General features: G+C 53.2%; 7 protein-coding genes across 7 annotated transcripts; 4 read left to right on the top strand and 3 right to left on the bottom strand.

The window, feature by feature from the left end:
• Positions 1–786: 786 nt before the first annotated feature.
• Positions 787–1,938, bottom strand: POSPLADRAFT_1059049 (hypothetical protein; the record flags this gene model as incomplete). The annotated part of the gene is made up of 4 exons (XM_024481116.1): positions 787–1,202; positions 1,257–1,314; positions 1,375–1,667; positions 1,731–1,938. The coding sequence occupies 4 exons, from the start codon at positions 1,936–1,938 to the stop codon at positions 787–789; spliced, it is 975 nt and encodes a 324-aa protein (XP_024336539.1).
• Positions 1,939–2,169: 231 nt separating this feature from the next.
• Positions 2,170–5,266, bottom strand: POSPLADRAFT_1183435 (hypothetical protein; the record flags this gene model as incomplete). The annotated part of the gene is made up of 16 exons (XM_024489005.1): positions 2,170–2,299; positions 2,356–2,424; positions 2,477–2,593; positions 2,646–2,704; positions 2,758–2,805; positions 2,860–2,920; positions 2,976–3,031; positions 3,087–3,178; positions 3,232–3,297; positions 3,350–3,400; positions 3,453–3,903; positions 3,961–4,045; positions 4,093–4,238; positions 4,289–4,402; positions 4,454–4,976; positions 5,025–5,266. The coding sequence occupies 16 exons, from the start codon at positions 5,264–5,266 to the stop codon at positions 2,239–2,241; spliced, it is 2,241 nt and encodes a 746-aa protein (XP_024336538.1). The 3' UTR covers positions 2,170–2,238.
• Positions 5,267–5,664: 398 nt separating this feature from the next.
• POSPLADRAFT_1149820 (hypothetical protein) lies at positions 5,665–7,221 on the top strand (the record flags this gene model as incomplete). Its single annotated transcript, XM_024486349.1, has 6 exons — positions 5,665–5,784; positions 5,835–5,960; positions 6,008–6,407; positions 6,469–6,761; positions 6,823–7,117; positions 7,181–7,221. The coding sequence occupies 6 exons, from the start codon at positions 5,665–5,667 to the stop codon at positions 7,219–7,221; spliced, it is 1,275 nt and encodes a 424-aa protein (XP_024336537.1).
• Positions 7,222–8,217: 996 nt separating this feature from the next.
• On the top strand, positions 8,218–9,026 carry POSPLADRAFT_1183430 (hypothetical protein; the record flags this gene model as incomplete). Its single annotated transcript, XM_024489004.1, has 3 exons — positions 8,218–8,488; positions 8,540–8,682; positions 8,741–9,026. The coding sequence occupies 3 exons, from the start codon at positions 8,218–8,220 to the stop codon at positions 8,807–8,809; spliced, it is 483 nt and encodes a 160-aa protein (XP_024336536.1). The 3' UTR covers positions 8,810–9,026.
• A 172-nt stretch (positions 9,027–9,198) lies between these two features.
• On the top strand, positions 9,199–10,809 carry POSPLADRAFT_1183426 (hypothetical protein). The gene has a single exon (XM_024489003.1). The coding sequence runs from the start codon at positions 9,316–9,318 to the stop codon at positions 10,498–10,500; it is 1,185 nt and encodes a 394-aa protein (XP_024336535.1). The 5' UTR covers positions 9,199–9,315; the 3' UTR covers positions 10,501–10,809.
• Positions 10,810–10,955: 146 nt separating this feature from the next.
• Positions 10,956–12,907, bottom strand: POSPLADRAFT_1048222 (hypothetical protein; the record flags this gene model as incomplete). The annotated part of the gene is made up of 6 exons (XM_024479466.1): positions 10,956–10,999; positions 11,073–11,172; positions 11,234–11,475; positions 11,527–11,601; positions 11,655–12,430; positions 12,483–12,907. The coding sequence occupies 6 exons, from the start codon at positions 12,905–12,907 to the stop codon at positions 10,956–10,958; spliced, it is 1,662 nt and encodes a 553-aa protein (XP_024336534.1).
• A 3,292-nt stretch (positions 12,908–16,199) lies between these two features.
• POSPLADRAFT_1183421 (hypothetical protein) lies at positions 16,200–22,007 on the top strand (the record flags this gene model as incomplete). Its single annotated transcript, XM_024489002.1, has 24 exons — positions 16,200–16,321; positions 16,376–16,448; positions 16,966–17,134; positions 17,184–17,357; positions 17,415–17,598; positions 17,657–17,871; positions 17,926–18,048; positions 18,098–19,228; positions 19,281–19,319; positions 19,376–19,448; positions 19,500–19,627; positions 19,678–19,706; positions 19,765–19,838; positions 19,896–19,978; positions 20,032–20,072; positions 20,128–20,436; positions 20,494–20,792; positions 20,848–20,896; positions 20,952–21,026; positions 21,083–21,216; positions 21,272–21,327; positions 21,383–21,441; positions 21,497–21,621; positions 21,677–22,007. 24 exons carry the CDS (start codon positions 16,200–16,202, stop codon positions 21,786–21,788), a joined length of 3,876 nt encoding a protein of 1,291 aa, XP_024336533.1. The 3' UTR covers positions 21,789–22,007.
• Between the last annotated feature and the right edge of the window lie 92 nt (positions 22,008–22,099).

Raw genomic sequence — 22,099 nt, 5'->3', positions numbered from 1 at the left:
CTCGCCCCTCTGGAGTCTGCGTTGCGCCGGCTCAAGGGATTCAACCCGCCACCCGACGGCTGGCGCTGTGTTTCCGCACCTGTAGGACCGTAGGCTACACATACCAATAGCAAAAACGCGTGTCATAACGACACAATCGGGGATTTGGCAATTGAAGATTCGAGGGGTCGAAAGAGTAGGTCGTAACAGTCTCAGGTTGTACTGTGTGATACTGTAAATAACGGCAGATATCAGCACATTCTCTGACGAGAGCCAATCAACAGGCGAGAATCCAAAGTATGATGCGGACAGGAAGATCCTGGGGGTGGCTGTCGCTTCACTGGTACGTAACTGACCTTCATATCAAAACAGTCGGCGACGAGCAAACGCGCGACTGTACGATCGCCATCAAAAATCTGATCAGCCGTACGACTCGCTCGCCCAAAACCTCTTGACTAAACCTCAATTCCTGAGAACGCTCATCGTTCTTCATGCGCTTGCTCTCTGAGATGCACTCACTGTTCGAGAAACCTTATTGAAAATCCCCCCAAATAACTCACGTGTAATAGAACTAACCAATAGCTATATACATGCCATGTCGAACCAATTTCCGGCGAGGTCCATTAGAATATTTGCATAGTGCAAGTACTTGACAGATCGAGCACTGACAAAGCTGCCCAGCCTTATCTAGACAAAAAGACCCATAGGTCGTGCAACAGGGACACGAACCTCCGAGCGTTCACATTGAACAACATGTAACGAAACAACATGACCCGCATTTGTTCGTATCTCAGGAATACCGTTCCCTTAGACATCCATAACTTGCACAAGCTTATCTGCGGATACCTCGAAGTGCATGTTCCCGACAGACACGAACCAGCCATTCTCTTCTTCCTCGCGCACAATAGCGATCTCACCCTTATGATCTCCGTGCAAGATGAGTGCTTTCTGCCCTGGCCGCGAGGGCTCCACAGGGAATATGTACTGCGTTGGGATGTTGAAGGTGTCCTGAGTCGGATCCAACGGCGAGAGGAGCCTTGTCTCTGCTGTCGAGGCAAAAGCGTCGTTCCCGGTATTCATAACCGAGAGGATTACCCCGCGGGCGCCCTCGTGCAGTCCCTGAAACCAACCGCTGTGCTTTTCGTCGCCGTGAGTCCCTCGGATCACAATAATCATACCCGACTTCGAAGAGACGGCTCGGTAGAGCAACCACCGCTCTATCTCTAGGAGTCGAACTATTGAGATAGTACAAAGCGACCATCGCTCGAAATGCCTACCAAATGGCTTCGTGTGGTCTTCAGACGACACGTTTCCAATGTTCATACTGTTCAATTCCTATAACACCCGGCGTCAGGTTCGCATTTGGAACAATCGTATGCTTGGTCGGAGACTGACCGAGGACGCTCTTGACGCGGTAATCTTGCCCTTAGCTTTCTTCGGAAGAAAAATGCTCGACCTCTGCTCCGTTCGTCCGCGCGGCATATTAGTACTGCTTTTGTTGGCAGTCGTACTGGATGTGTCGGGGATGTCCAGCCTCGATCGTTTCTGGCGGTAATGATCCTCTGAGACATCAGGAAAGTCTTCTTCCTTCACTGATATGCGCTCAAACTCGTCCTCTTTCTTCACCGTGAGATGCCCAGCTGGTATCGGTGATAGTGAGCGTTTCTGAATCTTGACCTTGACATCGTCTGTCGCGTATGAGGACGTGGTTTGGTTAGAAGAAATTCCAATAACTCAGAGAACACCCATACTTATCACATTTGCTCGAGTGGCTTTCCATTTTGCAACTAACTCTGGTCTGCACTGGCTACGCGGGATCCAACGCGGCTTCCATGCCTCACCAGTCTCTGGATTGACACCAGCTTGCTGCACGAGGAACCCGTCATCAAGAATTTCATCTACGGCCTTCTGTGGTTCAAGACCACTCATGGAGTCATCATCAGCAAGACCAAGTGCCATCTCAAGCGAACAACGTAGAGAGGTATACAAGATGATTGCGGGAAATGCTATGAATCGCCCACATACTTGTATACTTCCATCATGTGATCGTGTCCTCTTCGTAATTAAACGGCGAAGACGGCGGGTAACGATGGGGAAGGACGTACCCGAGACGGCCTGATGGCCGTATAGTTGAATTTGAATGATCGGCATGGAGCGGTGTTGAGGGAAGCTTCAGACAACACTCACGAATGCATCGAACCGACTTGAACTTCAAGTCACACATTCTGATTTAGCTACAAGGTTGTTACATGAAGAGAACTACTCTTTTTCATTCAAGTGCTTATTGAACCATCGGAAGACTTCGTAGTGCCATTTGATACTGAAATAGAGGCATTCATACATCAGCTTGCGAAATGTCCGGAAGTATTGACGAACCTGTTCTGGTGGTTCATAACCCAATGGTTCTCGTCAGGGAATATGACAAGGCGACTCGGAATGCCGCGCCTGCGTCGCTGTCAGTACTGCATCGCACGCAAGAGGATGATATGTCACGTACTCCTGCAGCGCATGGAAGGCACCGATGCCGTCTGTCTCTGGCAGACGATAGTCTTTGCTACCATGGATCACCAACATGGGGGTAGACCACTTGTGGACAAAGTTTGTGGGGTCATATCTGGTAGCAACGCATTAAGTACCTTGCACGGCTTTAAGAAATGCTGACGTACTTCTCCAGAACTGCCTTCGCCTTGGACTCCCAAGGGCGGCCACCCCATTCCTGGTTGAACTATTCAAGGTCTCAGTCGGGAGCACTGGTCATGTGCCTGGCGGTCGACGTACGAAGAACAACTCGTCCGTCGCATATCCGCTGTACATAGCAGAGAAGACCTGGAAAAATCGAGTTAGCAGGAGGACCAAACGGGATTGCTCTGTCTGACGAACCCCATCATGACAAACTAGTGCCTTAAAGCCGAAGCCAAACTCAGGATGCCCTTGGATCCAGCTATGAAGACAAAGAGTAAGACCACAGTTGGGCATCGACCCCAGTAAACACATACTTGATAGCGTAACCGCCCCAGCTCGCACCCGCAGCAACTGCACGGTCGGGGTCGATCTACAGCTCACAATGAGTTCTCAGGTCCCGTCAGCTCCCAGGCAAACATCTATACCTCGGGGTATGTTTTGAGGACATGCTTCCAACCCTTCTGCATGTCTTCGAAGGGTCTACCTCCCCAGTTCTCCGAAATGGCGTCCGTGAAATCTGGATTGGGGGTTGGGTGCTTTCACGCACTAGAATCAACAGTTTTGACCCACCCTGACCAAATGTTGTCGAGCCCGTAGGGTTCATAGCAATCGTCACATAGCCCTGTTGGGCGAATACTGCAAGGTACAAGTGAGTATAGAGCAACCTAGAGTAGAAATCGGCACCTACTATTCGGGTTCCACCTTGTCGACCACTGATCTTCCCATGCGCCCTGAGGACCTGTCCATATGTGTGGACGACAATGCTTCTTATCGCAAACAGAACTACGCACCGCCATGGATAAGCATCACCACGGGCCATTTCTTCACCTCGCCCTTCTTGAAGCCCGGCGGCTTAACGATCCAGCCCTGCACTTGGTTGCCCTCCGCACCTTCGAACCAGAAGTCCTCGCCCGCGTCCAGGCTCTTTCCCTCCAGCGCGTCCGCGGAGAAGCGTGTCAGCTGATCGACCTGCGGCTTGCTGAGGCTGTCCAGGCCGCGCAGCACATACACATCGTTCGGCGTGGTGAGCGAAGAACGCGTGAAGACGAGGCGGCCATTCGGGAGCGGCTGAATCCCAGCGGCGGCACCGCTGGAGGTGAGCTCGACAGGGTTCTGATACTCCGGCGGGAAATCAGGGTCCGCGGTGGAGGACTCCGGGGTAGAAGGTAAGGGCAGAACGAATATCTTGATGCGGGCAAGGTCACCGGCAGTGAAATAGAGCGCTTTTCCATCTGGCGAGAACTAGTGACATTCGTCAGCACCGAGAGGGGTTCGATGCGAAGACGCAGAAATGCATACAGCGAGAGAGTCCGGCGACCGGTCCCAGTGCTGGGTCAGCGTGTACTTGATATTCTTTTTGAGATCGTAAATCACAATTTTTGCCCTGCAAAATGTCACTTGAAGCTCGAGACGATGAAACATACCACGCACCTGTCAGCCTCCGCACCATCCTTGTCGAGCTGAAGCCAGGCGGCTTTATCACCTTGCACACTGAAAACTGGGCTGCGTGTAGCACCGTGCACTCCAGAAGTTAATTCCGTGGGCTTATTCTCTCCGCTGATATCGACGATGTACACCTACAGTTGTGTTAGCAAGCGCATGACGGCTGGTGCAAACTAACACCCACATTTTGCTTTGTGTGCCAGGCCGCAGGTAGAGCAGGGTCTTTCGCTGTGTACACAACTTGCGTCTCCGAGACGTCGAAGTCGTCAGTTCCTCCGAACGGCTCGACTGGGCAATACTGTGATTTGATTTGAGGAACTGAGCATGTCTGAGTGTGAACATGACTTACATGGTCGGTGCCATTGAGGATGTTGATGAAGTTTTGGCCAAGGGACCACTTCTTGTCTGGAGACTGCCAGAGCTTCACTGCAAAGAGAGAAGATCTCTTCGGGCCCACCCAAGCATCCCAGTGCCTCTCGTAGGTGTCGTCGTACACAAATGCCGTGTCCCCGCGGTTCTCCCAAGCCTCATCATTCTTCTTCACCGCAGTCAAATCGCCATCTGCGTGAACCAAGTCCGAGAAGACGAGTGTCCCTGCATTGACAGAGTACTTAAAGTTCGTGGCAGTCGACGTGGGGAACTTGCCGATCAAGACGGGGGAGTCGGGTACGCTTAGGGTACTGGAGGACTCTGTTTCGAACTTGACAGACAGTGCATATATGCTGGTGGACTTGTCCTTGTCTTCCCCCTCCTCAACTGCGTGGGCGATCGTGCGCGCATCGAGCCAAAACGCTTCGCCGCCGTTGGTCAGGGGCACCTGGAGGGGCTGCACAGAAGACTCTACTGGTGCTATGAAGATCGACTTGTGGTTCCTGAGAAGTATGTCAGGTAGCGATTCATAAGCTGCAGACGTAACTCACTTTTTCTCCTCTAGGGAATATTTGCTGACCGGTACAAGCACCAAGTCACCGGGAGCATTAGCAAGGCCTGTCCCAGGTCGCGTCAATTCCACTAGCTCCTTTGGCGTGAATATGCCCGCGTCCGCCTTGAACGAGAAATCGTTCGTGGAGACCATGGCGGAATGGGACACGTTAGCAGGTTGCTCGAGTGGTACTTGAGCAGCGAGCCCCAGGACGGTGAGCGGAAATCTCGACAACCACATGGTTCCTTTGCCCGGATCTCAGGGTGTGTCCTGAGAGCCTATTCTTGAATGGTGATCTTCCCGATAATGCCAGAAACCGGCCGCCTCTACGCGGACATATTCATTGGCAGCAGCTGCCGGGAATGGGAAACAGGTACAAGCACACAAGCTGCGAACTCAGTCGCGTCTCCGCGTCGCCTGAGCCAGATCGCGCACGTCATTATAAATTATGTAAGCGTGATTGCCGCATTTGGAAGCGACGCGTCGTAAGCAACGCATTGCGCGTCCTCACACTTCACTGTCCACCTCCTCGCCATACCATGTCTTCAGCACAACAACCTCCGAATCCTCCTCCGGGGAGCAACAATGAGAAGAACCCAGAGCTCGCGTCGTCATCATCTCTCGCGTCAGCAGACGCAATGGACACAACGCCCGACCAGCCGGCAGAGGAGACATGGTCTGATATTCCCGAGGAGATCATGTCGCTGAGCTCAGACGAGATCCTCACGCGTATACGACTTATTGAGAATGACCTGAAAGTGCGTCTTTGACTGGTCCCAAACTCTCGAAAGGGCTTAGCAGGGCATAGGTTATGCGCTCAGAGACGCTGCGGCTACAGCATGAGCAGAATGTCATGAAGGAGAAGATACGTGATAACGGGGAGAAGATTAAACAGAACAAGGTGCTGCCATATCTTGTAGGGAATGTCGTCGAAGTAAGCCCAGCCCGTACTTGGCCCTACACTTGTGCTAAGAGTCGAAGATCTTGGATGTAGATCCAGAGGGCGAGGAGGACGGTGCTAACCGTGACCTAGACTCAATGCGCAAAGGGAAGTGCGCTGTCATCAAGACTTCAACACGACAGACCGTCTTCCTGCCTCTCATTGGTCTCGTACCCGCCGAGCAACTCAAGCCCGGCGACCTTGTTGGTGTAAACAAGGATTCTTACCTCGTCCTCGACACCCTACCTGCTGAGTTTGACTCCAGAGTCAAGGCGATGGAGGTCGACGAGCGACCAACCGAGACTTACACCGATATCGGTGGTCTCGAGAAGCAGATTGAAGAGCTCGTGGAGGCTATTGTGCTTCCTATGGAGCAGGCCGACAAGTTCAAGACACTGGGCATAACGCCGCCGAAAGGTTGTTTAATGTACGGGCCACCAGGTAGGTCAAACATGAGTCTCCGTGGTTACATCAACTGCTGCACGGCTCATCTCTTCGACAGGCACTGGGAAGACGCTTCTTGCCCGTGCTTGCGCTGCCCAGACCAAGGCCTGCTATCTCAAGCTCGCCGGTCCGTCGCTAGTGCAGATGTTCATCGGTGACGGTGCAAAGTTGGTACGCGATGCGTTTGAGCTGGCGAAGGAGAAGGCACCTGCCATCATCTTCATCGACGAGCTCGATGCTATTGGCACCAAGCGATTCGACTCGGAGAAGAGCGGTGACCGAGAAGTGCAACGGACAATGTTGGAGCTTCTAAATCAGTTGGACGGCTTCAGCAGTGACGAGCGAATCAAGGTGTGCACATGTGGCTAGATATATGGCGTGGCGAGTCTTAACCGTCAACTTCGCTAAACAGGTCATCGCCGCAACAAACCGTATCGACATCCTGGACCCTGCCCTGCTCCGATCAGGGCGCCTGGACCGCAAGATTGAGTTCCCACTGCCGAACGAGACGGCGCGCGCGCGCATTCTAGAAATCCATTCGCGTAAGATGGCCGTCGAGAATGTCAATTTCGAGGAGCTTGCACGAAGCACTGATGAGTTTAACGGTGCGCAACTAAAGGCGGTGTGCGTGGAGGCGGGTATGATCGCTCTGCGGGAGGGTGCGACGAAGCTCAACCACGAGCACTTCTTGAGTGGTATCGCTGAGGGTGAGTGCCATGTCCATGTCTGTCCCTGAGAGCGACCATAACTGACGCTCTGCGCGCTTGCAGTCCAGAGCAAAAAGAAGAACGACCTCGTGTACTTCATATAGTTATCTGCATTGATGTTTGCGGGCACGGTCGCGATTTGATTGCACGGATATCACATACATTGTTTGTACGAGGCAACGTACCAGCTTCGCGCAGCTTGCGCGGAGGCAAGACACCTGTGAGCCTTTAAGGTATCTGTGACGGGAAAGGCTGAATGTGGGTCGTATGTCGTCCGTCGTGCCGTTTTCGCTGAAATAACTATCGTAGAACTTTTAGAGTTAGGGAAGCACAGCTTCTGTGAGAGTTTACTCGGATGATCAGCTACGAACGGAAGCTTGGTCAGAGTTGACATCGTGTCTGAGTGGGAAGTACTTCGTACGTATTACAAGAAGAGGGCCGATGACCCAGTGCACACTTGACTGTACAGGACAGTGTAACTGCAAGTACTCAGCTTTGCCGTGGTCTACAAAGCAAGTAGATGGACCAAGCTCGAGTAAACACGGAAGAAGGCGGAGTGGGCCACACAACGTGGTTGTGGAGCACAGAGTCCCTTCCGTGAGATTCCTTCCGTTGGGCGAGACCATCCTTTCTCTTGCCTTTCTCATCTACGCACAATGCTACGTATCCCAGATGGTACGGTGCATTTGAACGCGTGGGCGCATTGTCGTCTCGAAGCCTTCAGTAATGCATTCCGCTCCGCTACTGAGGATGACTATGCCCATGACGTGCGCGGGCTGTGTGCGCGGGCTGGCTTGGCCGGCGTATGCGACGAGACGGGTTTCACGACTTCTAGGCGTGGAGTTTGTGGCGGCTCGGCCCCAGCGGGCCTGTGTAGTCCCATCTGCGCCGGGGTTTGTCGGGCTTTTGAGCTAAGGTTCGTCATCCTGCCAGGCCAATGCCATGCTTCTTCTGGTCCTTCTGCAGGCAGAAGTTTCATCAGATAGGTGCACCTAAACCGTCTGGCTCCGGGCGGGTGGTATAAAGACGCAAGGATTCTGATGTCGCTAGACATCGTCTACTTTATCAGACACTCCCTTCTCCCTTCGCCTTTCGTGATCATGTTTGCTGTACTGTCGATCTTCCTCCTCGCGCTAGTCTCCTTGGCTTTTGCGCAAGGCACACCGGGTACCATCAGCGAGCCCGCCCCCTATACAGTTGTTGCGCCTGGCGGTGTGTTTAATTTCTCGTACAACGTCCATGCGGACTACTGCAAGTCGAGCTACGCCTTCGCCGTGTATGTCGTCACGGAGTCGCCCGTGTCGATGTCTCCAGCAGACCAATTCATGAGTGGCTACTACTTTGGACGGTATGAAGCGGAGAACTACCCTGGTGGGTTATATCGTCGTCTATCTGCTTCTCATACTCACGCTCTTGCTACAGCCGTACCATACCCGCAGAACCCTGCACCTCCTAACCTGACCATGCCGAACTTTGATTTGCCGCAGGGTGGCTTCGGCGGCGGTAATGAGGCCTCAAACTCTACGTTCTGGGTGATGGTCCTGGAAGAATGGGATGATTGTGAGGTGTGTTTGCATGATTGCATCCACCAGCTTTCATCGAGAGTCACACATTGCTCGTCAGGGAACGATCGGTCGAAAGATTGCTATGGCTGCAAACCCGGTGATCTACAACGCCACCACGTCTTCCTAAAGCCTCTTACGAACAGTTTATGCGAGCGACGTGAAAGGACTACACTGACTGTCGGGCATACCGCCCTCTACGTTCGGACTCGATTTGTACCGCGAACTTTACTTCCGGACTTCTGACACTAGCACTCGCTTGTACACTATATCCCCGAAAAGCTTTACTGTAGCGTCATCTAAAGTTGTAGGAACACTTCATAATTACAATCTGTATGCATCAGGCTTGTATTCGTCCCAGGAACGCTATAATTACAGACTTCGATGTTCGATGTTCAATGTTCGATGTAATGTATCGACTGCACCAGTGATCAAGTCACGCGTCACGGGCACCTTTGAACTTGGCTTGGGACTCATTTGTCATGGCCACGGCTGATCCTTAACTCAGTGCAGAATCTCTTGTTATACAACAATCACGTCCGTCCTGGTGGCGGCCGTCACGTCATGGTGCAGCTGAACTGAACTCCGTCGCTCAGGCTCTTGCACTCGTCTTCTCTGTCTAATGCAACTCAAGCCATGGCTACTGTGACACACTACATCTATTCTCATTACGACCCTCAGCAGCGCGAGGCACTTGAACGAGCCACCGGCCAGATCCCATCAGAGGCAGAGCAGGACGACCCATGGCAGACCGAGTCATCGTTCGGAGCTCGACGCAGCCTGGCGAATGCTCCCCGCTTCGTCCCTGCAATTGTCTCCTATGACGAGATTAATAACATGATGGGTGTTCCCCCGCCTGCCCCAGAAGATACAGACGACCTCTCTTCCAACGATGTAAGCAGTTGGTACAAGAGCTTGACTCGGAGTACCATTACTTCTGCTGAGCTGGCATGTGTCAATGCCCCTTCTGTCTCGAGCTCCAATACGCCGCCTCTGTCTGACTCGCTACCTACGTTGACCCCTGGCCCCATTGCTCCTGAGCGCAAGCGGGGCCGCCGCACCCAAGAGGACTGGTTCATTGCCAGGGCGTTGCGCTCCGAGCCTTCTCCCCCCCGGTCGGGGTCCACCGAGACCCTCGCCGACATACTGTCCAGAGATCCACCGCCATTACCCAGAGAGCAGCCTTTCCGGCCGCCCGTCTTCCTCGCGATTGGGCCGTCGAACAAGGGCTTTGCGATGCTACAGCAGAGCGGCTGGAGCGAAGGTGAGCCTCTTGGCCCCGGTGTCGTCCGGCGGCAGCGGCAGCCTTCGCACCAAAGACAGGCGCAGAAACGAGCTAAGCAGGAGAAGCGGGTGACGGTCAAACAAGAGGAACACGAGGTCTGGTACGACGAAGACGGGGACATCAGCGAGATGCGCACCGTGGACGTCATTGACCTTACTCTATCCGATGAAGAAGAAGAGGACATCAAGCAAGAGGACGCGTCTTCTGTCCAGCTAACCGAGCCCTCGACTTCGTCGTCCGCCGTCGACAGTGCTATGTCCTCCCATAACCCTCGTGCGCTACTCACACCTCTCCCCACTGTCCTAAAGTCGGATCGCCTTGGTGTCGGCCTCAAGGCCAAGACCGTTGGGCCCTACAGGGCATCGAGGAAACGCGTCACCCATAACGAAGCTGCGTTGGCTGCTCATGTTCGCGCAAACGAAGAGATGCGTAGGATGAAGAAGCTGATGGGGCGGGGGTCCAAGGGGCTCGCCAGGTTAGCGAAGGCCGAGAACGAGCAGAGGCTGCGGGTTCTGGCAAGTCTCAAGGATGGCTGAAACATTGGCGAACCATCATGGTTGTCGAGTACAAGGACGGTACAGACATCGCGCTACATTAGCGGTCGAGTGGGTATCAGACATGCAGCCGATGCTTGCCATTCCAGCATACTGCTTCAAAGTGCCTACGGAGTTCTTTTCAAGCGCAAGTGCTGGGAGTGCACAAAGCGTTCTGCCGTCCAATGTCAAGGGCGTAGAGATCGGATTGTATGTTCAGCTTCATCCGGTGCAGAGAAGGGGTGTATTAGAATATGGATACAAGGCTAGGATGCATATGTATGATGACGATTAGATCGAGAAGCGGTACTAGATATGGTGCAGCGATAACGAACGACGAATGCCCAAGGACGAGAGAACGAACGATTAAGCGATAGCCTGTGTACAATGAACGGAGGTGTGCTGATATGTAAAGAGATCCACAGAGTGATATGCAAAAGAAAGGGTCTAGATAGAGCTCACTGCGGGCTGACAGGCATGTTGGTCCCGTCGTACGAGAAGCCTGGAGGACCGTAGGAGAACAGGGGGAAGGGTTCGTGAGTGCACGACGACGGGGCATACACGAGATCACGTACCGGCAAACTGTGCTTGGACGGTTTGCGAGAGCTGCGAGCCCTCTACAACGCTGTCCAGGGGCGCCTCAGCAGTGAACACAGTGTCAAAGTTCGACACGTCCTGCAATGACTCGGTCAGCATACCGCAGAACACACCCACTGTGCATGCGGTAGGCACTCACCACGGGGCTAGAGACGCTCGGCTTGAACGGCGGCTGGATCTTCTTCTGGAGCAGCCTCTTGAAGTCGATGTTTTTCTCGAAGAAGGGGTGCCGTCGGATCTCGTCAGCGCCGTTGACTCCCAGACGCTGCGAGGGATCACGCGTGAGGAGGCCGGTGAGGATGCTCCGCGCCTCTGCACCAATCTCGTCGCCGAAGACGAGCGGATTGTGCAGGATTTTCTGGTACATTTTGTCCGTGATTTCTGGGATAATATGTCAGGAGCTGTAGGTCTGAAGGGGACCGGTATGCGTACCATCGTAGAACGGTGGAAGGCCCGCAAGCATTTCGTACAGAAGGACTCCCAGCGTCCACCAGTCGATCGTCTTGTCTAAAGTAACATACATCAAAAAGGAAAAAGGGAATCAAGTCGGTGCAGCTCACTGTATCCATGGCCATTCAGGATCTCCGGCGCGAGATATTCAGGAGTACCACAGAACGTATTCGTCGTGTCGGAGTCCTTCATGTTAAGCTTGCACAATCCGAAGTCGCACAGCGCAATGTGGCCTGTGTAATCCAGCAAGATGTTCTCGGGCTTCAGATCACGGTATACCACATCGAGCTCATGAAGATGTTCCAATGCAAGCAGCAGCTCCGCGCTGTAGAACCGACTCCGCTCCTCGTCGAATCGCTGTTCTCTTTGCAGATGGTGGAAGAGCTCTCCGCCGTTCACAAACGCAAGCACGAGATACAGCTTTTGCTCCGACTGGAAGCTGAACTTGAGCGGAACGATGAACGGGTTGTTCACGCGGGCGAGTACCATGCGCTCCGCGAGCGTGTGCGTGATCTCGCCGCGCTCAACAATGTGCTGCTTCCGAATCGTCTTCAGGGCATATATCCGCGACGTGTCGCGCTTGCGCACTTGCATCACCTTGCCGAAGCTCCCCTTGCCGATCACCGTGATCAGCTCAAAGTCGTCGATCGTTAGCGACTGCCCGCTGCTCGGCTTGAATGCGACCCCGATTTGGATTCGGCCAGCGCCGCTAACGAGCTCGTGCCACTGGTCCTGAGGCGACGAGTCCTCGAAGTCCGGCGTGAAGCGCACGCCACCCATGAAGAGATCATTGCCCATGTCGTCGGCGACCCCGTCCCCGCCGCGCTTAGGCTCCTCCGTGCGGAGATAGCACTGAATCGATATCTCAGAGTGTCGAGACACATCGCTACATGGCATGTTCAGAAAGGGCTAACACAGTACATAGCAATGGCACGCACAAGTTTGTCTCATACATGTACAGCGGCTTGGACAGCTCGCCTCCGAGCGGCGTGATCAGGACCTGGTTGACCTCGAACTCCATGACGAGGTACGGAAGCCACCAGCATTGCTTCCTCTGCACGCTGTCGCGGTTGCTCCTGCGGTTTGCGAGCCGTTGCTGGGTAACGCTGGACGGTGACACGGATGCAGCAACCTTGGCCTGCTGAGAGGACAGTGCCTGCTGCACTGCTGGCGGCACGGCAGCTGCTCCAGGAAGCTCAAGGCCCTCCGCCCATAAGACACGAATGGCTAGAAGACCCGACCGCGAGAGAGGGTGCCCACTGGGATTGCCGGGAGTGGGCGTGGTGGAACGCGCGCCGTCATCGGTAGTCGAGAGGGCATTGGCAGACTGCCTGGGCTGCTTCCGGCCGAAGCGCAAAGACATGGTAGATGAGAGAGTAGGTGAGGAACAAGAAACCGAGACGTGGACAGGAGATAGACAGAGCACAGCTCTGCTGGCGATCGTGTGTAGAGATGTGATTAGTAGATGCGAAAGGTCCCGCGCGGGTTATTAGCAACGGGACGGAGTGCGAACAGTTGCCGAGGCAATTTCTCAGTCACGATCTCAGTGTCACGTCCATTTTCTTTCACGAATGCAACTCATGGAATAAGTATGGTGAATGCTCTCGGCGGCGTCGAATTTGATGATATACATTTCTGGATTAAAAGGCAAAACAACTCTCCTTGCAGGTCAATACGACTTCGCTAGCAAGGTTGCCGATTACATGTCCGCTTCTGATTCTGCACGTGCATAGCTGGAGCAGACACCATGCATCATGTCGAGGCGAAGGTTGGCGTAGCCCGAAGGGCGAGACGAGCGCAGTCACCTTGGTAGTGAGTTCCCCCGGGCCCGCACAGACCTCTGACCCAGTGTCACTATTTGATCAAGTTGTCTGGTCCACGATATTGTCACCAGCGCGATGCTGTGAACGGCGATGTTTTCGTCGTGAACCCTCGTGTCAAGAACCTGCGACCAGTTGCTGGTAATTACTGTCACCATGACCTCTTGCCATCATGGACATGCTGTAATTCTCCATAGTGACTATAGTAACACGACACTGGGAACTAACCAGATTTGGCAGGTGTAGTGAAGTGTAGTGTTCGCGAGTCACGTAAGGTGTGCCTAGCGGCAGTTTCACACCCCCTCTCGACTGTCGCCTTGTCGATATCCTAACTTGACTCTTGACTTCACAACTATGGGCACTCAGAGATGTTATGCTATATGTTTTGAAGCTTGGCTTAATGCAATATGACTCAGGTTGGCACAACTGGGACTTCGCCAAAGCTGAATCTCTGTGCTGCAATGCCGGCGAAGGACATGTTCCACAAGATTGTGGTTGTCCGATAATTGCAGCGATACGCTCGCGACATTTCACAGTGAAGGCTGATTATGAAGCTCAGTCGAGAAAAATCAAGTATTCTCCTGGATAGTTCTTACTTCTGATATGTCGGTATGAACTTCCTCGTCCGCTAGACGTTTCCATGATAGCGGGATCTTGTAATGAGTCAGGCCTTTCAGTGTCGATGTGTATTGCGCTCCGCTGCTTCATATTCTCATGTCGTGCGACTCGTGTCAGCCTTGCACTTCCCGCACCAGCAGCCCGTCAGGCTCCCGCAGGTTGCCTACCTCACATGATATCGTATCCCTAAATATAAGCTATGCAAACTTGTGCACCTAAGCTGAAACCAAAACGTTATACATCCTTCATTCGGCGGAGGTGGACATGTCCTGTGGCGCACAGTCGGGAGCAGGGCTCACAGACGCTAGTCATACTACTTGCGTGAATTCGTCCGACAACTGACCTCCAGTCGTCTCATAACCTTATCAGGGGATTTATGTTTCTTTCGAAAGCCAAATATATGTAAGAGTTTCAGCATCCCGCGAACCTGACATTGGCCGATGATCACCGGTGCCCCACGCTGGAGCTGGTATTGAAATTGAGATTCTGCAACATACCTTCCAGACCGCGCGGACAAATGCGCGGAGGCAAAGACCCTGCTAAGACGGAGCACGCACCCGAACCGGTGCACGATCCAAGGCAGAGACTGCGGGTTTCCGTTACAGAACGACGGCATTTGTTTCTTCGATGCTATCCCGACACATCCACGCCGGTGCTGGTGTGGTGCACAGGTTGCGAATGCCACAAGAGCGCTTACGAGATCATTTGCAGTGTCGCGAGTGAAATTTCGCAACACTATTCGCAACAAGGTGGCGTCTCGATCAGGATTCATTCAGGAGTCGACAAGCTCCGTGAAGTAGCCATTGAACCAGCGCACGGGGCAAAGTGCAGGCCGACATGAACCCAAGACACAGTCGCTGTTCTGTGTGGCTGAAGATAGCTGCGGCTTGCTGGGCTGTCCATTTAGGTACTCGAAGGACCGCGGATCTCGCCACGGATTGGCCTCTAGAGCATAATAGACCCTCCTCAAGATGTCATATCTTTGTGTAGTATTCGTGGGTGACGTGGCCGACATGCCCGACAGCTGCCGTGGGTAGACGCGCATCGCGGCACCAGCAAGTCTGGTGCGAGCGAGTCAACGAGTGTGGGCTGCCGCAGAACGCGTATGCACATCGGCATGGCGCTGAATATGACGGATACGTGATGGTGAATGATAGCGCTATGATTAGGGGAGCGCTACGAATGCGCAGACATGTCAACAGGGACAGACTATGACTCAGAGGAGCTTGCCTTGCACAGGCGATCTGTGATGCGCATACGTGGACTTTGAGCAACCCTGACTCGATGAGTCTCGCTAGTAGATGTACCTGCGGAACCCTCTGGAGACACAGATCGCAGTGGCTTGGAGGAACATGTACCCGCTTCATACATGATGCGCCCCACACACCCCACATGGAGTCGCGCCCTGTCGCGTCCCTCGGATGGACTAACTTTTATGCATCTCGACAACCAATAAAATCTACAGTCGATCGATCTCGTACTATCGATATTTATACATAGTGGTATCATTTTGACAAAAATAGGAGGAATCGATTGGCTGCGCACAACGTCGAGAAACACTGTCACGTAGAGCGTCTAGGCAAAGCAGCCGAACTCGCTGGAGCCTAGGAGTCAGTGCGCCTTCCCCCAGGCCAACATGTGACGACGATACTCATAAGGTGAGATGCCGAGGCGAGGCGTGCAAGGGAATTTCCAGGAACATGGATCGAACGCCGCGGAGGTTTTGCACCAGATCGGGCCGCGCTCGTAAAATATCCACGTAAGCGGGATTTTGCCCCGCATTCATGAAACATGGATCTACTACCCAAAAGATACACAAGTAGTTGCGCAAGTTGTAGAGAATTAGCTGTGGTGCGGCTGCGATGAGCTGGAAAGGCAGGGTTGTCGCGATATGCCAAGACTGCGCTAAATCGCGAGGGACGGGATGTTTGCGCGGCCGCGCGGCTACTATCATGAGTCGAGCAACGCGCCGAACCGAGACGTGACATCGCATTATAAGGTACAAAATCCCCGCTCTCCGTAGGCGCTCGTTTCTACCTTGCCTCCTGTACGTCCTCCTCACCTCACCGCCGCCCTTTGGAGCGTGCTCCTCCTCCGTACCGCTGGTCTTCGTCGACCATGGCAGCGTCTATCGAGTCGATATCAGAGAAGGTCGTTGAAGATCGCCCTGTGTCGCTCAGCAAGCATGGCGACATATCTCGGCCTCAAAGCACGGTAATGTCAGATCATCCGGCACAAGAAAAGTCTGTGGATGTAGCAGCACCCTTGCCGGACAACAAACAGTCAGATGAGCCCACAACACAGGTCACCAAGCCCGTCTCATTCTTGTCGCTGTTCCGGTACGCTTGTCATACGTATCTGCCAGTCTCACGCTCACTAACGCCGCCTGGCAGTTATTCGACCACGTCGGAAAAGACCATAGATTGCCTTGGTCTTGTAGCAGCCGCGGCTGCTGGTGCAGCACAGGTGTGTTGGTCTTTATCCGCTCTGAATGTACAGGAATAGGGTAGCCATTCGCATTCGCTTGGCGATGTTTGCTATTGGCTCTACGGCCCCTCGCACTCATGACCAACCGTCGTAATCGTGACGAGGCGTGGTGGTCAGATCCACATGCAGGATGCCATTCATTTGGACGAAAGCAGGCTTTTTGCGGCCCGATCTCAGGCTACTGCCAGCTGAGCACGGGGAACATATCAGGAGCCTGAGGCTCGGGTTTGCGTCGTTGACGGCGGTTCTTCCGCCAGATCACCGTGTAGAGTGCAATATGCATCTGGCAGTTGTGGATATAACTTGCCATAGTATAGGCGAAGGAACTTTGCTTGTGGTCTTATACACCACGCTTTACGTTGATTGACGTGTTACTCGTTGATATTCACCTTCTGGTGCAACCGTCTTTTGCTCTCATCCAAAGCGAAGTCCACCCGCATTTCTATTCGCCTCCGTCATCCATGCGTAATGTTTGCTAACAAATTGGGTCCTGCAGCCGCTCATGAGTCTGCTGTTCGGTAACCTGACAGAAGCGTTCGTCTCGTTCGGTATCGCCGCAGAAGCTGCCGAAGGAGGCGACAAGACTGCTAAAGCAAATCTTGCTTCGGCCGCCAGCAATTTCCGACACACCGCAGCGAACGATGCGTCATATCTGGTCTACATCGGTGCGTTTGGTGATACCTGTATTTGTAGACTTGCTTACTCTCTTGGCAGGTGTGGGCATGTTCGTCTGTACTTATATCTACATGAGTGTATGGGTTTATACCGGCGAGGTCAACGCGAAGCGTATACGTGAGCGCTATCTGCAAGCCGTACTACGACAGGATATCGCATACTTCGACAACGTCGGCGCCGGAGAAGTCGCTACTCGTATTCAGACCGACACTCGTGAGTTTGCCAATACCACCGTTTTGCCTCACTCGAGCTGATCGTTCGTGGCTGTAGATTTGGTGCAGATGGGTATCTCCGAGAAGGTAGCCATCGTCGTCAACTTCTTCTCTGCGTTTGTCACCGGTTTCGTGCTTGCCTACATTCGTTCATGGCGTCTCGCGCTCGCGCTGTCATCTATGCTTCCATGTATCGCTGTCACGGGCGGTATCATGAACAGATTCATTTCGGGGTACATGCAGTACGTATATGCATTATTCGCGGATCTTTCAATTCGAACTAATCAATGAATCTTCTAGGCTGTCTCTTGCTCATGTGGCTGACGGTGGCACACTCGCTGAGGAAGTATTCTCAACGGTCCGGACGGCACAGGCATTTGGCAATCAGCAGATCCTCGCGGATCGATACGACGTGCACATCCAGAAGGCACGTAATGCAGACATGCGAGCAGCGATCTGGCACGGTTGTGGTCTTTCCGTTTTCTTCTTCGTTATATATGGAGGTTATGCTTTGGGTCAGTGACATTCTTGAGTTCTTATACAATGGCTAATCGTACTTGTGTCGTTAGCATTTTACTTCGGTACCACTCTCATTAACGAAGGACATGCGAATGCCGGAAAGGTAGTCAATGTTATCTTGGCTATCCTTATTGGTTCATTCTCTCTCGCACTTCTTGCACCCGAGATGCAAGGTATGTCATTGGGTCTTATAAGACTAGCCGAAGCTGACAATTGCCGCAGCTATCACGCATGGTATGGGTGCAGCCGCAAAGCTGTACGACACTATCGACCGTGTGCCCCTCATTGATTCGTACAGTGAGGAGGGTCTCAAACCGGAGACCTGCGCCGGCGAGATCACCCTCGAGAACGTCAAGTTCAACTATCCCTCACGTCCTGATGTCCCAATCGTCAAGGACCTCTCCATCACCTTCCCCGCGGGCAAGACAACAGCACTCGTCGGTGCCTCCGGTTCCGGAAAGTCTACTGTTATCTCGCTGACGGAGCGCTTCTATGACCCGCTTGAGGGAGTCGTGCGTCTGGATGGCAATGATCTCAAGACGCTCAACTTGAAGTGGCTACGCTGTCAGATTGGCCTTGTGTCTCAGGAGCCGACACTGTTTGCGACGACTATCATGGGCAATGTCGCCCACGGTCTCATCGGCACAAAGTGGGAGCATGCACCGGACGACGAGAGGATGGCGCTCATTAAGGAGGCCTGCGTTAAGGCGAATGCGGACGGATTCATCACCAAGCTTCCTCTCGGCTACGAAACCATGGTCGGCGAGCGTGGATTCCTACTCTCTGGTGGTCAGAAGCAGCGTATTGCCATCGCGCGTGCCATCGTCTCCGATCCCAAGATCCTTCTCCTGGATGAAGCTACATCTGCGCTCGACACGCAAAGCGAGGGCATCGTGCAGAATGCGCTAGACAAGGCCGCACACGGTCGCACGACGATTACTATTGCTCACCGTCTCTCGACGATCAAAGACGCGGACCGCATCTATGTGATGGGCGACGGGCTTGTGCTCGAGGCGGGCACGCACAATGAGCTGCTGCGCGACGAGAACGGAGCGTATTCGCGACTGGTTGCGGCGCAGAAGCTGCGGGACTCGCGCGAGAAGCACGCCACGGAGGAGTCTGACAGCGCGACGGTGGCAAGCGATGAAGACGAGGACTACGACAAGGTCGCACAGGCAGAGGTGCCGCTACAGCGCCAGAAGTCGGGACGCTCGCTCGCATCAGAAATCCTGGAGCAGCGTCAGCAGGGCGGGGTCGAGCAGCAGTATGGCATGATTTATCTGCTCCGCCGCTTCTTCGCGATCAACAAGGAGAATTGGAGAATGTACCTATTCGGCTCGATCGCTTCGATTTGTGAGTATGATCTGCGATATCTCCCCGGGGGTTTTGCTAATGTCACTTTCAGGCAATGGTGCTACATATCCCTCTTTCGGTATTGTGTTTGGTACGTGATGGTGTTGTGTGTTACCCTTTTAGTCCTGATTTACCTGTTTCCCACAGCCAAGGGTATCAACGGGTTCTCGGATGCCACTAGTGGCGAACGTAGACACTCTGGTGACCGTGTTGCCCTATGGTGAGCAGTTCCTTCTACTAACATTTCAGTCACTTACTTGGTCTTTGTCAGGTTCTTCATCATTGCCATTCTTTCTGCGATTGCTATTGGCTTCCAGAACTACTTTTTCGCGTCCACCGCTGCTCAGCTGACAAACAAGATCCGATCCCTAAGTTTCCGTGCCATCGTCAGACAGGATAGTGAGTGGATTGGTCCCTTGATATTGGCTATGGCTTACGTTCATCGATAGTTGAGTACTTCGACAAGGATGAGAATAACGTACGTATCCGTGGCATTTTGTGTGGTGTACGGTTGCTGATCCAGCTGCACGTCACAGACTGGTCAACTCACTTCCAACTTGAGCGACAATCCTCAGAAAGTGAACGGTCTGGCCGGTGTGACCATGGGAGCGTATGTACTTCATCACTGTCAGGGTTCATACGGGAGAATGACTTTGCGCACATATAGTATTGTTCAAGCAATCGCCACTCTCGTCACCGGAACCATCATTGGTCTCGTCTTTGCTTGGAAGCTCGGTCTTGTCGGCCTTGGTACGTATTAAGTTGCCAACTTCGCTGCATTATACTTATCTCCTCGCCGTTAGCGTGCACCCCTGTCCTCTGTTCTGCAGGTTACATTCGTCTGGTATGTTGATGTCGTCGTTTCAACGACGCACAGCACTCACAAAATTCGTGTCTAGCGTGTCGTCGTTCTGAAGGATCAGCAGAACAAAAGGGCCCACGAACATTCTGCTCAGCTTGCTTGCGAGGCGGCCGGTGCTATCAGGACCGTTGCTTCACTTACTCGTGAAGGAGACTGCCTTCGACTTTACAGCGAGAGTCTGGATGAGCCGCTCCGCAACTCAAACAAGAAGGCTCTGTACAGCAATGCCATCTATGCACTCTCACAGGCGATGTCTTTCTTCGTTATTGCTCTCATCTTCTGGTACGGATCGCGTCTCGTTGCGGCGTTGGAGTACACGACGTTCCAGTTTTTCGTCGGTCTCATGGTACGTCTCTTCTTTGCGATACGCCGTAGTCACTTATCAACATGCTTTATTTAACAGAGCACAACGTTCAGTGCTATCCAAGCCGGCAATGTTTTCTCCTTTGTGCCAGATATCTCGTCTGCGAAGGGTGCCGCCACCGACATCGTCACGCTGCTGGATTCTATGCCCGAGATCGATGCTGAGTCTACGGAGGGTGAGATTCCCCAGAACGTCCAAGGTCGCATCCGTTTCGAGAATGTCCACTTCCGCTATCCGACTCGTCCTGGTGTTCGTGTCCTGCGTGACCTGAACCTGTCAATCGAGCCTGGTACATATGTTGCTCTTGTTGGTGCTAGTGGTTGCGGAAAGAGTACTACGTGAGTACTGCACATGCTTCCTCTTTCAATCGCTAAACTGTGTCCATCACTGCAGAATCCAGCTCGTCGAACGCTTCTACGATGCTTTGTCTGGCACTGTCTATGTATGTGTCTCAAGCATTGCTACACCTCGACTACTGACCCACGCTACTGCTGTAGCTGGACGAACAACCTATCACGAAGTACAACGTGTCCGAGTACCGCAAGCATATTGCGCTGGTCTCCCAGGAACCAGTGAGTACGGGCCATTTGACCCGATCCATATATGATATTGACGCTCTGAGTGACAGACTTTGTACTCGGGGACTATTCGCTTCAACATTCTACTTGGTGCCACGAAGCCGGATTCCGAAATCACGCAAGAAGACATCGAGGCAGCGTGCCGCAACGCGAACATTCTGGACTTCATTCAGGGTTTACCTCAGTAAGTCGCTGTGATTCCATGTATGGGTGACACTCGCTGACTATTCATGCTGCAGGGGCTTTGACACCGAAGTCGGTGGAAAGGGCTCGCAGTTGTCAGGTGGACAGAAACGTAGGTCTCCCCGGCAGATCTGACTGAGCGGTTTCTCATGTCTACCCCTATGCAGAGCGTATCGCAATCGCACGTGCACTGCTCCGCAACCCGAAGGTTCTCCTTCTGGACGAGGTATGCATGTTCGCGTCACATACACTCGAGCTTGAAGTTTACGCCCATTTTGCAGGCGACATCGGCACTTGATTCCAATTCGGAGAAGGTCGTGCAAGATGCCCTAGATCGCGCAGCAAAGGGTCGTACGACGATTGCCATTGCGCATCGGCTATCGACCATTCAGAATGCTGATCGCATGTAAGTGTTGCACCGCCCACCTTTGTACGTGTGACACAACTAAAATCACTTCTAGTTACTTCATCAAGGATGGTGCGGTCAGCGAATCCGGCACTCACGATGAACTGCTTTCGCTCAAGGGTGGCTACTACGAATATGTCCAATTGCAAGCCCTCAGCAAGAAGTGAGCCACATTGTATTCAGCATTTTGGACCGGCGGATTTTTTGTTAAATTTATGACTACCACATGGCGATTCTATCGAGCTTTATAATAGTGCTTTGTTGCATGTTCGTCGCGGACAGTTGATATCCGCACCCCTCGTTACCCGCTGTGTACGAATTCCCTAGATTACGAGTCACTACATGCATACACCATGAGGCAATTGTACGCAGTTCATTTGATACCCAAATGTCTGGCACAGCCGGTTCGTCAGAAACGCGGAGAACGGAGTACAGCAGGCGTGAGTGAGGCTCGGTAGATTCCGCTCAAAACAGGCCG

This window comes from Postia placenta (assembly GCF_002117355.1).
Source record: "Postia placenta MAD-698-R-SB12 unplaced genomic scaffold POSPLAscaffold_11, whole genome shotgun sequence".
NCBI lineage: Eukaryota > Fungi > Basidiomycota > Agaricomycetes > Polyporales > Adustoporiaceae > Rhodonia > Rhodonia placenta.
This window is presented reverse-complemented; position numbering and strand designations above follow the sequence as displayed.

What these genes read in the sequence shown, in the direction of transcription:
- POSPLADRAFT_1183426 (XM_024489003.1), top strand. Translation starts at nt 9,316, where the DNA reads ATGGCTACTGTGACACACTACATCTATTCTCATTACGACCCTCAGCAG.